General features: G+C 38.6%; 1 protein-coding gene across 3 annotated transcripts in view; it reads left to right on the plus strand.

Moving 5' to 3' along the window:
* Window positions 1-13775, plus strand: part of Rbpj (recombination signal binding protein for immunoglobulin kappa J region) — a 199270-nt gene extending 185495 nt beyond the window's left edge. For all 3 annotated transcript variants that reach the window (XM_051164944.1, XM_051164943.1, XM_051164945.1), the window contains exons 4-11: window positions 1025-1190; window positions 4407-4581; window positions 7956-8093; window positions 8239-8351; window positions 9915-10055; window positions 11173-11328; window positions 11676-11779; window positions 11902-13775. In XM_051164944.1, the coding sequence (XP_051020901.1) occupies window positions 1025-1190; window positions 4407-4581; window positions 7956-8093; window positions 8239-8351; window positions 9915-10055; window positions 11173-11328; window positions 11676-11779; window positions 11902-12217 (1309 nt within the window). In that variant the 3' untranslated portion in view covers window positions 12218-13775. The remainder of the gene's footprint in view (window positions 1-1024; window positions 1191-4406; window positions 4582-7955; window positions 8094-8238; window positions 8352-9914; window positions 10056-11172; window positions 11329-11675; window positions 11780-11901) is intronic.
* Window positions 13776-14179: the final 404 nt, after the last annotated feature.

Genomic DNA, 14179 nt, shown 5'->3' on the forward strand with positions numbered 1-14179 from the left:
TTCATTTTTTAAAATAATTTACTTTTATTTTATGTGCATTAGTGTGAAGGTGTCAGATCCCTTGAAACTGGAGTTACAGACAAGTGTGAGCTGCCATGTGGGTGCTGGGAATTGAACCCAGGTCCTTTGGAAGAGCAGACCATGTTCTTAGCCACTGAGCCATGTCTCCATCCCCTGGTTCATTCATTTATACTATTTGCCTGGCTACTATAGTCACTTGAGTTTTAAGGCCCCCTAAAGTGACAAGACAAACATTTTAAGGTATGTACATGTCAGTGGGTATCATTGGACAAAGATATATTACATATCATCAGGCAGGTACATTATGCACTACAGAAGGGATGAATTCATAGTTCGAGTGTTAGGTTATGACAAAATCATTACATGTGGAGAGAACTTGTGAAGTTATTTTTTGACACACAGAAGAACAAATCTGTTAACAGTCATGAGCTGAAAGAAGATTGTATTGTTCTTTTGGTCCAGGATGTTTCTCAGTCATGCATGCTAGGTGTTCAAGGTAAGGTACATAAAATACAGACTTTTTGTAAGTAACTAGTCCCTCCCTCGCCCCCTGTTTTTTAGTTGCCTTACTTGAAATGATACTTTAATGCTATTTTCCAAGTGACTTGCCAAATAAGGTTAACTATAATATACCAAGAATATAATTAAAATTAATGATGCTGTTGTCTTGGCTTGAACTTAGTAATCACAGACTATGTGGGGATCTGTTGTGTTTGCCAAATTCCAGTAGAGTAGTTCAGAGCCTTGAGGTGTGAGAATTCAAAGTTCTGCTCAAAGCAGGACTAATCTTAACTGAGGATGTAACTCCCAGATTTTGTTAGAACAGATAAGAAAGTCTTCATTTTAATGCTTTTGACAAGATGATTTGCTTCGTAAATGACCGAAATGTTTGTTAGGAACTAACTTAGTACATTGAAGTATGATTTTGAATGCAAATATTAAAAAATAAAATAAAATATGATCTTGAATTTAATTTTTTTGCCTGCCATTTTTTTTTTTCCAGATTTTTTTGTCCTCCTCCTTGTGTGTATCTTATGGGCAGTGGTTGGAAGAAAAAAAAAGAACAAATGGAACGAGATGGTTGTTCTGAACAAGAGTCTCAACCCTGTGCATTTATTGGAATAGGAAATAGTGACCAAGAGATGCAACAGCTAAATTTGGAAGGGAAGGTAAATTCCAAATATACATTCTGCATTCATTTTTTTTGTAGTATTTATTTTAGTGTTGTTTTGCTTTTTTGTTTGTTTGTTTATTTTGTTTTGTTTTGGCTGTCCTGGACTCGCTTTATATTCAAAGCTGGCCTCAAACTTAAAGCGATCCACCTGCCTCTGCCTCCAGAGTGCTGGGCTTAAAGGAGTGCACCACCACACCTAGCTTAAAAGGGCTTTTTAAAAACAATTGTTTAAATGTGTATATCCTTGAGGACAGTCATGGTCTGGTGACTCATAGAGCTTGTGTGTTGGCATTTAAAGGCAGCACTGGGAGGTGTCTCCAGTTTCATGGCAGCCTTAGCTGTAAGTCAGATTTCTATTGGAGGCCAGGAGTTTAGGAGACAGGTTTTCTGCCTGGCAGTATTGTGATGCTCAACTTTGGTTTACTGTGTCCTCTTAATCTTCATCCGCTGCTGCGAAGCAGCTGCTGACATGGATCTGGTATAGTGGCCATTGGTTAACCAACACAAGTGCAGAACACAAGCTACTCAGAACCGTTTGTCTTCTAGCTTTGCTGACAGTGAATTCTGTGAATTTAGAAAGCAGTAACAGTCAGTATGCTACTTTAGTTCAGGAAGATAATTGACCATTTATTATAATTATTAATTTAATATTTTCCCTTAATATTAAAATTTAGAAAATGGTTCTGATCTCAGTGACTGCCTAGCATCTAAAATATATAAAAGCTACTTCTGTATTTAGTAACTATTGTTGGCTATCTTGGTGTTTATGTTTTGATTTTACACTAGGGTAAGCTAGATGCCCAACAGTGGTGAGGGTGGTGAGCTGTGAGTTAGCATTCTTAGTCATGTTAGTCAAGTTCAGAGAGTACTAAGAAGCCTTACCGCAAACCTTCAAATCTGGATATTTGTCATTATGCCCTTATACTTTTAGCCAATAAGGTATGTTGTCCATGGATTTGAAATTAGGTTTGGTATAATTTTATTACAATAGTGAAATGTTTGTTGTAAAAGAAAATAGAGCAGTAAAACCATTTTAAAGTTTGGTGAGTTTTTGTTTGGTTTTGGTTTTGGGTTTTTGTTTTTTGTTTTTTTTCCTGAGACAGGGTTTCTCTGTGTAGCTTGGCTGTCCTGGACTTCCTTTGTAGATCAGATTTCAGATTGGCCTTGAACTTACAGAGATCCTCCTGTCTCTGCCTCCTGCGTGCTAGGGTTAAAGGCGTGCGCCACCATGCCTGGCGCTCTATGTTAGATCTTGTTGTGCAAGTCCTGGACACTGGTAGGATGAAAGCGCACATGTGCATGTGAGGATGTAAAGGACTGCTTGAAGGAGACCGATCTCTCCTTTCACAGTGTAGGGGATGATCTGAGGGGGTGATCTCACCAGCCCTTGTTCATCTGTTTCATTTATGCTAGCCAGTATTTTCTCATTCTTGATGCAGATTATACTTAATAATATTAGCTCTCAGAATTAAGTGATCTAATCTTAGGCTTTCCCACTAATTAAGATGTAGTTCCCTTATTGAGATACACATCTCATTTTGTCTATGACTATCTGCTCTAGTACATTGACTTTATCCTGTGTTCCAAAGCAGAACAGTTCCAGATTTGACCTTTAGCTAGTAATTAAAAACTAGGGTGGGCCTGTGTGAGAACTCAAAGATGTCATTTCTGAGAACACAAGAAAACCTCCACTGTAAAGGGCTATTTCTTGTATTTTGTGTTTATTGTTTCTTGTTTTGCCTTCTTCACAGCAAGGTCTTTCAAAATTTAGAATATTCAAGGTCACATTTAAGTTTTCTTATGTAACTTTGTTAAAGAGATAAACTATTGTAGTATTTTTATCTGCTACTAACAGTCTGTATTGGCAGAAATTTTAAGAATAAAAGCCTAGAATTCATTAGCTGCTTTCTAATGAGAGGTACTTGCTCTACATTTTAAAAGGAGCACAGAGCAGAAGTAGTTGAAATAAATTTTGGATATCATTAATTCTGTTTTCATAAAAGAGGTCAGTATTTTGGCCAGGCCCCCTCACTTCAGTGTTTAAGGGAATAGGGAGAGTTTTAGAGCCATTATATACAGGTGAAGTGGTGGTATTTTAAACTTTTCAACAAGTGAGTGTTTTATACCTTTAAACTTGATTCTTTTGATAATGGAATAAATAAACCCATTAAACAAAGCTTATCTATTTTAAAAATAGTTCTTTAGTATATTCTTAAAGATACCTAAGATGTTTTTATGCTCCCGTTCAGTCTAGCACTATTTTCCTTAGTCTTGTGGTTACCACAGCATTCAGTCACATAAAGAGAAACACTGGGTGAGCTATTTGAAAACTGCAACCAAAAACTGCAGATAGTTATCAGTTGTTTTTAAGTACAAAAATCAAACGATCGCTTTAACAGTGAGTGGTGATTCTGTAAAGCATGTAAAACTATATGAAACAAAGAGAGTAGATATGTATGGATCATAGGGTTTTGGTTTTTAAAGTAAGTGTTGTTATAGCAATGTTTGTATATAACTAACACTCGAGGAATTTAAATTAAAGCCTTTGCTGGTCAGCGACTTGTAGACACCTGGAAGACTCTCTGCCTGTGCTGTGTGTTCTTGCTCTTTGCCTAGCCTCATCCTTCCCTGGGGATCCCCGTCTACACTTACACTTGGGAAGACCAAGTCTTCAAGCATTGCTTTGTCCACAGCTATCAGAGCTTGGCTTCTGAATTCTTGGATTATTTTTTGTGCAGCTCTTCCGAGTTGACTTAGACAGTGCTTCTCACTGTGCTTTTTCCTCTGCTTCCTATACTAGGTGGACTTGAATTTTCTGGAACAATTCAAGTTGAGGAACAGGAATAGTGGATGTAATAGTTTTCTAACCACCCTAAGGACAGCATTAATGGCTGAACATTGAGGTCCAAGTGCAGCTCTAGCTCCAGAAGGGTCTAGGAGACGCTCTACTCAAGTTCAGCGCTCTGGATTAAGGTTCCCCTTCTTGGCACCTAAGCTGAGTGTGATCTGTCCCTGCTGACCTCTGTCTTAGGAAGAGGTTGGCCTCTCATGGGCCTGACATTCATCTCCCATTGTCTCTTTAGAGAATAGTGTCAACAATTTATTTGGTGATCTATCGGAGAGATATCATTCATGCCCGATCAAATGTGGCTACACCATTCTGAGGTGTACATCAAGGGTGTGCTGTTAACACTTCGCTTTTCTTCCACAGAACTACTGCACAGCCAAAACACTGTACATATCTGATTCAGACAAAAGAAAACACTTCATGTTGTCTGTAAAGATGTTCTACGGTAACAGTGATGACATTGGTGTGTTCCTCAGCAAACGGATCAAAGTCATCTCCAAACCTTCCAAAAAGAAGCAGTCGCTGAAAAATGCTGACTGTATGTATGCTTGAGTTTATTTGTTCCCCCTTCTCACATTACATCAATGAAATACACTTTGAAGTATAAATGGGTAGTGCTACCCTAATGACATGATTGGTTCTCAAGTACTGTTTGGAGGATCTGAGCTACTTCAGTAGAATTGCTTTAGAGTGGCTTCTACTGTTTCCTAGGGGTAGTTGGGGAAATTTGGAGGATTTTTCTCTCCTTTTGTCACAGTGACTTGGTGGGAAGATAATGCTTTGGGACCAGTGATGCTAGATGTTCTACAGTGTCCAAGTAGTTCCTATCCCGAAAGACTCAGTCCTTTCAGAATGACACAAGTACCTACTTAAAAACACATTGTAGTGTGCTCTGGAAAACCAGCTCAGACCCTAAATCAAATGTCTAAAGATCTCTGAGGCATGAACTGCTGTCTCATTGGCAGATTGTATACTGTGTGTGAGCCTGCATCTCAGCACAGTTGAACTTGGTTGCCTGGCTTTCTTCCTCATACACTTTTTATTGTGCAAACTTTGGAACTTATGTAAAAGGAAGAAAACAGCATGATACAGCAATCTCCCCGTCCTCAGCAGTTTCACCAATTTTGTTCTGGGGTCTTGGTCACCAGCAACTCCCCTTCCCTTTCTGACCGCTACACTGTGTTGATGTAAATCTCCAACATCCTGTCCTTTTAGCTCATTTCTATAGTGGTGACTCTTAATGTATGGCTTTTTTTTTTTTTTAAAGCATCATCTCACAAAACTGACAGCCCTTTAATGTCATTTTATACTTATTCCATGAATAGATTAATCATAGTGTCTCAGCAATGTCTTTTTTTCGGTAATTGTTGTTATGTTTTGTTCCACTTATAGTTAGCTTGTTCAAACATAGAATTTAGTAAGGCTTATTAGGTTTTTTTTGTTTTGTTTTTTGTTTGTTTGTTTGTTTTTTGTTTGTTTTTAGGCCTATAAGTTTTAACCTGCAATAGTTTTTCTATTCTTCTCTCCTACCCCCTTTGGTATAAGTTACTTGTTGAAGAAACTAGGTCATTTAAAATCCTTTGGAATTTCTATACTCTGAATTTGACTGGTCCCATGTTTCTCTGCCTCAGTTTTTCTATGGCCTGGTAACTAAATGCTTTTACAGTTAGCTGGTCATTCTCACGGCTTAGAAATCATAGAGTGTCTGCTTATCCTTCCTTTCTGTCATGTAGAAAGTAAGTACTGACTGTAGTAAGTTCAGCAGTTTGTTTAATGTACTACTAAGGCTCCTCAGCAACCTGTAAACCAGTGCTTAGTAACTGTTACTATTTCATTAACATACATAACGTACAGACTTTCCTTTTTTTTTTTTTTTTTTTTTTTTTAATCTTCAAGACAGGGTTTCTCTATGTAGCCTTGGCTGTCCTAGACTCACTTTGTAGACCAGGCTGGCCTGGAATTCACAGCAATCCGCCTGCCTCTGCCTCGTGAGTGCTGGGATTAAAGGTGCGCATCACCACACCTGGCTCCAATTCTTTATTTATAACTTTAATACACTTAGACGAAGGGTTTTTCAATGAAGAACTTCAACATACTTGATTTAAGTGTTGCCAACAGATAGGTTTGATAAACAGTTGATCGGTTACTAATTTGCAGAATAATAGTATTTGATAGTGACCAGTGATATTAGAAAAAAAAGTTTCTCAGCATTTTGATTAAAATCAAACATATAAACATAGGATTTTATGCCATATATATTTTATTCCACTCAGTCTTTATTCTTATCATTTATTCACTATTATGGGGGGGCGGGAACAGAATTACATATTAAATGGAAACCCTAACTTCAATATTAGCCTTAATTTCAGGCTAGTCTTAGTTCATCATAAGCCATCTTCCACCTCTGTCTGCTTTCTTTTGTACTCACTTTTAGTTTGATAGGACCAGACATTTGCATCATATATAAATTCTACTGTGTGGCTATAATAAAAATGGAATTTCTTATTTTTATATGTAATATGATCATAAGAAAAATAACTGCATAAGCAGAAATGCTTCTAATGTCATCTACTATCCTGTCAGTGTTCAAAATTTGAATGATCTAAAATAATTGAATTTTAACCAGGTGAGTCAAAATTAAAATTCACTGGATGTTACAATGTACAGGCAGCATTGGCATCTGTGTGGGTGTTCTGTAATCTGTGTTCCCACGTAGCTAACCTCAGACATTAGGAATTTCTACATTCAGATTTGCTAAGTTCATTATGTGTTCTGTAAGTTGGTATAAGTTCACTGAACACTAGTGAAAAGTAGAAAGACAGACTTCCTTTAATACTGTTTCATAAGAGTCTTACAAAATCATGTTCATTTCAGTATAACAAAGGCAAGTTTCAGTGTTCAGCCAAGGAGGAAAATGAAGGGTTCAATAGATGCAGCAGTTACTAAGAGAAAAATAACTAAGGACAGGGGAGTTTTTGTTAAAGCAACTTACTGGGTGTCCTGTTAATGACAGCAGTGGTCAAGGGAAGGGTATCACTGATTTGCTACAACCAGACTCAGAAGGTGGTGATTGGGCCCTGAGATAAAGACTGATAGAAAGACCAGCTGGCCTCACAGGGATCCATCTGCCTCTGCCTCTGGAGTGCTGGGATTAAAGGCGTGTGTCACCACACCCAGCTGTATACATAATCTAAATGGCTCGATATTATTGTAATTAATTTAATCAAGTGTCTACCATTAGATATTTGTTGTTTTTAAAATAATTTCCCATCTAATAATCATTACTACTCTAAATGGCATTGGTGTAGCTCTCTCTCCAAATTGAGATGTTGACAATTGGGAAGGCGGGGTGAAGGGTACAAGAAAGTTCTTTGTATTTTTTAAAGTTGTGACATTTGTAAAGCGTAAACTGACTCAAATTAATTTAAAGGAAATGAAACTAGTTAAAATAAAACAAAACCCTTTTTATGTCATCTTGATAATATTGTGAAAAGATACTTTGATCTTTTTCCCCCCTATACCCTATCTTAGAAGACTAAAATGTTTGCCACCAGAATCTGTTCATTATTTGCATTATTGTAAAAATGTTCCTAAATTCAGTGCGGTGGCACATGCCTTTAGTCTTCTCAATAATACACAAATTCAGTACCATGGGGAAACATCTACAGTAGGCTACTGTTGAGTGTGCTAAGCAGGGCAGGCATATTATAGTAGGATCAAGTTATGAGTTCAAGGCCAGCATGGTCTTCAGAGTGAGTCTAGGACAGCCAGGGCTATTACACAGAGAAACCCTGTCTTGAAAAACCAAAAACAAAAAATAACAATTAAAATATTTGTTTTGCTGAGCCAAAGTCCCTTCTTTTGTGAACCCGTGCCCAAGTCATATAAATGGGAATCTTCTTGTCTTTGCAGTGTGTATTGCCTCAGGAACAAAGGTAGCTTTGTTTAATCGACTTCGATCCCAGACAGTTAGTACCAGATACCTGCATGTAGAAGGAGGAAATTTTCATGCCAGTTCACAGCAGTGGGGAGCATTTTATATTCATCTCTGTGAGTATAAAAATGTATATTAATTTTTAGTATAAAATAATATATTCTCCTTTTTGGGGTAATAAAACATGAATGTATTAAGTTATTTTCTTAAACATACACTAAATTTTAAAAGATTACCATTTGGTTTTCTTGCCCACTGTAGTGGATGATGATGAGTCAGAAGGAGAGGAGTTCACGGTCAGAGATGGTTACATCCATTATGGACAGACTGTCAAGCTCGTGTGCTCAGTTACTGGCATGGCACTCCCAAGATTGGTAAGACTTGACTTGGCTTTAATGACTATTAGGTAAAAACGAACAAGGAAAGATAGAGAAATGTAGCTCAGTTTTTATGCTTTTTAATGTGAAAACATAATGTCCCTTTTATTTCCTAAAGAATTAGTCTATGTCAGTCTCCTTTTTGGTTGCGTTTGTCTTTTTTTCCCCTTTGAGGATGCAGATACACTGTATTCTTGTGTGTGTGGTCCCTGCTATATCTGAGCATAGGACCAAGCTTTCAAAAGCCTAGAAATACAAACATAATTTTTATTTTGTTACTTATATAAAACATTTTTTCAAAATTAGGTAAAGTTGATAATTTCTTTTGGTTTTTCAAGACAGGGTTTCTCTGTGTAGCTTTGGCTCACTTGACCAGGCTGGCCTCGAACTCACAGTGATCTGCCTGCCTCTGCCTCCTGAGTGTTGGGATTAAAGGCGTGTACCATTATGCACGGCCCAATATTTCTTACTTTAGGAACAATGCACAGGATTTGGGGCCTTTTTGTTCATTAGGTTGTGAAACTATAAGACATAATTTTTCCCTTAAGTTGAAAAAAAAAAGCTTAAGATGCATACTAAATATCACAAGTAGAAATGTTGACTCAGTGTGACATATGTAAGGACACTGTAAAGGCCTGTTAGACTAGACATGGCTTCAGGAAGAGTGTCCACGTCCGATGCTGCAGAGGTTGTGAAGTACTTTGGGCAGAAGGTTATGGAGCTGCGGTTTCCAACCTGTGGGCTGCTACCCCTTTGCAGGAGGGGAGTTACTGTCAGATACCCTGCATGTCAGATCTTTACAGTACGATTCATAATTAGCAAAATTACAGTTATGAAGTAGCAATGAAAATATTTTTATGGTTGAGGGTCACCACAATCGGAAGAACTGTAGTAAAGGGTTGCGGCATTAGGAAGGCTGAGAACCACTGGTCCAGATTATAACAGTTGCAGAGTTTAATAGAGCAGGACAGGCAGCCAGCTCTGGGTTCCTATGCTCATCTCTCAGCTATTAAAAATTTTAAAGACTTGGCCACTTCCCTGATCCCGCTTTCTGATGAGCATGTTGGTTTTGAAATACGTAACTGGATGCTGCTGTATAATATGCCTGCCCTGACTAACGCACTCAACGGTAGCCCACTGTGGATGTCCCCGTGATGCTGAATTTGTATATTATTGAAAAAATCACCACAACCTGCCAATCAAAATACCTCTTTTGATTGTCGATAGTAACAGCACCAAGCAATTTACTGGAAATGCAGAATATCAGAGCCCAAACAAATCCTGGTGGGTAAGGCATTTGTAGTCAACAATTCCAGATATGTGCATTAACATTTAAAATGCACTAGTCTACACAACAAATGACTGCCTGCCTCATTTTTTTTTAATATCCTTGATATATATACTATGTTTATAAAATTTATAAAGATTTTTTGTTCCTAGCCTTATTGTTTAGGACAAATGGCTAATACATTGTTATGTAGTATATATTGTAGACTGTGACAGTGTACAAAATAAAGACTGCATGTGGATGACTTACTTTTTTAAATTGTTGAAATACAGATAATTAGGAAAGTTGATAAGCAGACAGCATTACTGGATGCAGATGACCCTGTATCACAACTCCATAAATGTGCATTTTACCTTAAGGATACAGAAAGAATGTACTTGTGCCTTTCTCAAGAAAGAATAATCCAATTTCAGGTATGTTATAAAATGACTGGTGAAATCCAAGCTATACAAATAGGACTTGAGTTCCTACTCAGTGGTGAATTCCTACATGGCCCAGCAGCCAGTCAGCAGCATTGCAGATTAGTAGTGACTAAATAAAATGTGCTGGAAAAGTGCTGGCTCGGGAGTCTATAGAGACATGCTTCTCGTTAGCTGCTAATTATGTCCCCATACAAGAAGCTGGTTCATATGTGTCTATCTTAGATTCGTTGCTTCTCAACACACTGCCCTTGAGCATGCCTATGAGCGGATTCTTAGAGTTGTTTACAACAAGTTCCAGGATTATTCTGTTGTTATTGGTGGTGGTGGTGTTTTGTTTGATTTTTATTTTTATTTATTTATCTTTTTTCCAAGACAGAGTTTCTCTGTGTGGCCCTGGCTGTCCTGGAACTTGTTTTGTAGATCAGGCTGACCTGGAGCTCACAGAGATCCACCTGCCTCTGCCTCCCTAGAGCTGGAGGCATGCCACTGAGCTGCTACATGTTCCGGGATTCTTGATCCAACATTCACAGAACCTCGTAACACAGTAGTGCACTGGTATTCAGTGAGTCCTCCAAAATACATTGTGTACAAAGTGTTCCACGAGAGGGTTCAAATCTTCTGCTTTATAGTTAGGGTCCCCCATTAGTAATACTGACATAATTTACGTGCTGACATTCAATTGTGCTTACTTAGAAACTTCCGAGAGAACACTTACGGCATGGATTGATGCCATAATAGGATAGCTGTGGTTTCATGCTGGCCTCCATTATAAAGTGCCATTGCAGGTGCATGTCTCCATACCACACTTAATGGGTGGACTGGGACCTAGATCAGGGTTTAGGGCTGCAGGTTCAGCCTCTGTTTCCTCCTGCTGGAGGTGCCAAAGCTCCTAATAGCTCCACACCCTGAGGGATCTCTGTGTGAGGCTTCACTTCACATGTGAAGAGTGTTAGGATGTTCCCAGGCGTGGTGTTTTTGTTGTTGTTGTTTGTTTTGTTTTGTTTTTGTTTTTCCTCATAAGTTTTTTCCTTGTTAATTCAAGTCTGGTAAATTCTATTATACTGTGATGTTTATAAAAATAAACGTATGGACATTTGTTTTTCTTAAGGCCACTCCATGTCCGAAAGAACCAAATAAAGAAATGATAAATGATGGCGCTTCCTGGACAATCATTAGCACAGATAAGGCAGAGTATACGTTCTATGAGGGGATGGGCCCTGTCCTTGCCCCAGTCACTCCTGTGCCTGTCGTAGAAAGTCTTCAGGTGAGACTGTTTAGTCACAAGGTATCTTTAGCCTTTACTGGTGTTCTTAGCTCTAACCTGCTACAAATCTACTTGGCTGTGATACTCATTTATTTTTTATTTTGTCAATGTTACAATTTGGTGTCTTACTACATATACTATTGATCGGAAATAATAAAACCGCATGTTTACATGGAAGAAATGTTATTTTCAAATGGCCGTAGCCAGTTTTGCAGTCATGTCATTTAACAGATATGTTTTAAAAATCTAAACATGTTAATCTTTACGAAAATGAAAGCAAGCGTAACCCAAGCTGTGTTCTGTAGTGGAGGGTGAAAGCTTCTTACTGTGGTTTCTCTAAATTGCAGTTGAATGGCGGCGGGGACGTAGCAATGCTTGAACTTACAGGACAGAACTTTACTCCAAATTTACGAGTGTGGTTTGGGGATGTGGAAGCCGAAACAATGTACAGGTACCGATAACCTGTTGTATCTGTCTCCCAGGGCCTTGGAGGGTGCAGGCGCATGACTGTCCATGCAGAACTTGGTTTGCCTTGAAAATGCTTCTAAGTGGTGTGTGTGGTTTCTTCCTCAGATGTGGAGAGAGCATGCTCTGTGTGGTCCCAGACATTTCTGCATTCCGAGAAGGTTGGAGATGGGTCCGGCAGCCAGTCCAGGTTCCAGTAACTTTGGTCCGTAATGATGGAATCATTTATTCCACCAGCCTTACCTTTACCTACACACCAGAACCAGGGCCGAGGCCACACTGCAGCGCAGCAGGAGCAATTCTCAGAGCCAACTCAAGCCAAGTGCCCACCAACGAATCAAACACAAACAGCGAGGGAAGTTACACAAACGCCAGCACAAATTCTACCAGTGTCACATCGTCCACAGCAACTGTGGTGTCCTAACTACCGTCTTTTTGCTGGGACTTAAACTGACTTGAATGCGGCAAAAAGTTGAAAGAAAGGAAGGAAGGAAAGAAAGAAAAGAAAGGCAAGGATAAAATGAACAATTTTTTGTGGTTTCTTGGGAAAACTTTTCATACCAGGTGATCTATTCAAAAGCCCCTTACCTGCAAGTACTGATGTGAAATGCAGAAGCCACATAAAATGAAAAACATCAAAATGTACAAACTGTTGGAAATGAAGGTTTTCAGCTGTCTCTCTCACACACACCCCTTTTTTGGTTGGTTTTTGTTTGGTTTTGATTAAATGGTCAAGAAATGGAAATGTGGCTGGAGTACAGGTTAGGCTAGAAGACACACATCTAACATAGTTGTTATGGACCAAGGGACTTACATCAGCTTTAGTGAAAGGTACACTTCACCATGCCTTTTTTATATCACAGTGTAGTACACCTTGTTACCAAATAGGTTGCGCTCCCACCCTTTGAGCGTTGGCTCTGAAGTACGTTCAGGTTCGAGCCTGACCATGCTTGTTCAATCTGAGTACCGAACACTTCCAGGTTCTTTTGATCTAAGGCTGGAACTTTTTTAAGCTGAAGTCTTATGACTTTTTCATACGTTGGAATTATTTTGATTTCAGCAAGTCAAATTTTGTAAAGGCCTGCATATTTTTTTTAAGATTATATGAAGTCTGCAAAAAAGCTTTAAAGATGCCTCTGCCTTGCCTGCAATACATGCAATGTATGTTAACTTAGTCTATTCTCAGATACTGTTGTTAGTTATTTCTGTATTTTCCTTTTTTTAAAAAAAATGTATTTATAGTGGTAATCTAAGAGATTCTAACATGTATGTGGAGTTCGGTGTGGCCATTTAGTCGTTTCTGAGGTTAATGGCACCGTGGGCATCACCATTCGAAGGGTGTGCCTCTGCCTGCTCATCAGTCGGTCGTGTTCCAGGGTTTGTTCAGGTTTCCCTTCTCCCCCAAATCTTGTACATAACTTGTATTATGTGTAAGTTAAACATTTTATCTTTAACTTGGAATGTTCCCAGTGATTACATTCAACAGGGTGTTTCCCACCTTGTTAGCAAATGATAAAAAATATCATGAGAATTATTTGCTACCAGGATGGTGCCCTTAGGGTGAAATGAGGAAAGTCTCTGCAGGATGATTTATTGTACTTCTTTTTTTCCTTTTTATAGCCTAGGCCAAAACATCATTATAATTTTAAACATAAGACCATGAAATGGCTTTTATTAGATGATAACTAAGTAAAGTGAACTAAAAATAGCCAGAAGACAGTATCTTAGAAACAGATAGTTGTAAGTTTATAAAACTACAAATGTAACTTATATTTCCATTTTCCTCTTTGTCCTTTGTTTTTCCCTAGTAGAAATGTTCTGTCCAATTTCCTTTTCTTTTCAGTTAAGCTTCAGTTGCATTCAGGCTTTTGTGTCAGCCTTGTGTGCTAATAGTGCCAGTTTTAATTTGCTTCTATCCCTGCACGTTGGTGAGGCGTTGTTCAGTTTCTTGGGAACTGCAGCAGACTTATGTGGCTACGTTTAGTACAGAACCACGTGTGTGGTGTTAAAGGACAGTCCAGTGATGGCAGCCATCGTTCTTTCTATAGTGAAAACTACCTCTAGATTGTGGTAAGCTTTTACTGTCCCTTAAACCAGGAGCCACTAGTACCTTATGAATGCAAACTGTAACTTTTATGGCATTTTTAGTGTCTTTCTGGCTCCCTGGCCTTTTGAAAGTTTTCACTCTTAAGAATCGTTTGTCAGGAACATTGCTTTCCAGCTTTGCTGCTTTCTCTCACTGTTTTCATAGACTGTGCCACTGTAAATGCCACTCTGAACATCTTTAAACTGCCTCCTCCTGGGTTTATCAAGTGGAAGGCCATCTGTAAAAGGTATGGTGATGCCAGCCTTCTTAATCAGCCCCAGGCTATTCTAGCCAGTCCTC

Source organism: Acomys russatus, chromosome 22 (assembly GCF_903995435.1).
Source record: "Acomys russatus chromosome 22, mAcoRus1.1, whole genome shotgun sequence".
Classification (NCBI taxonomy): domain Eukaryota; kingdom Metazoa; phylum Chordata; class Mammalia; order Rodentia; family Muridae; genus Acomys; species Acomys russatus.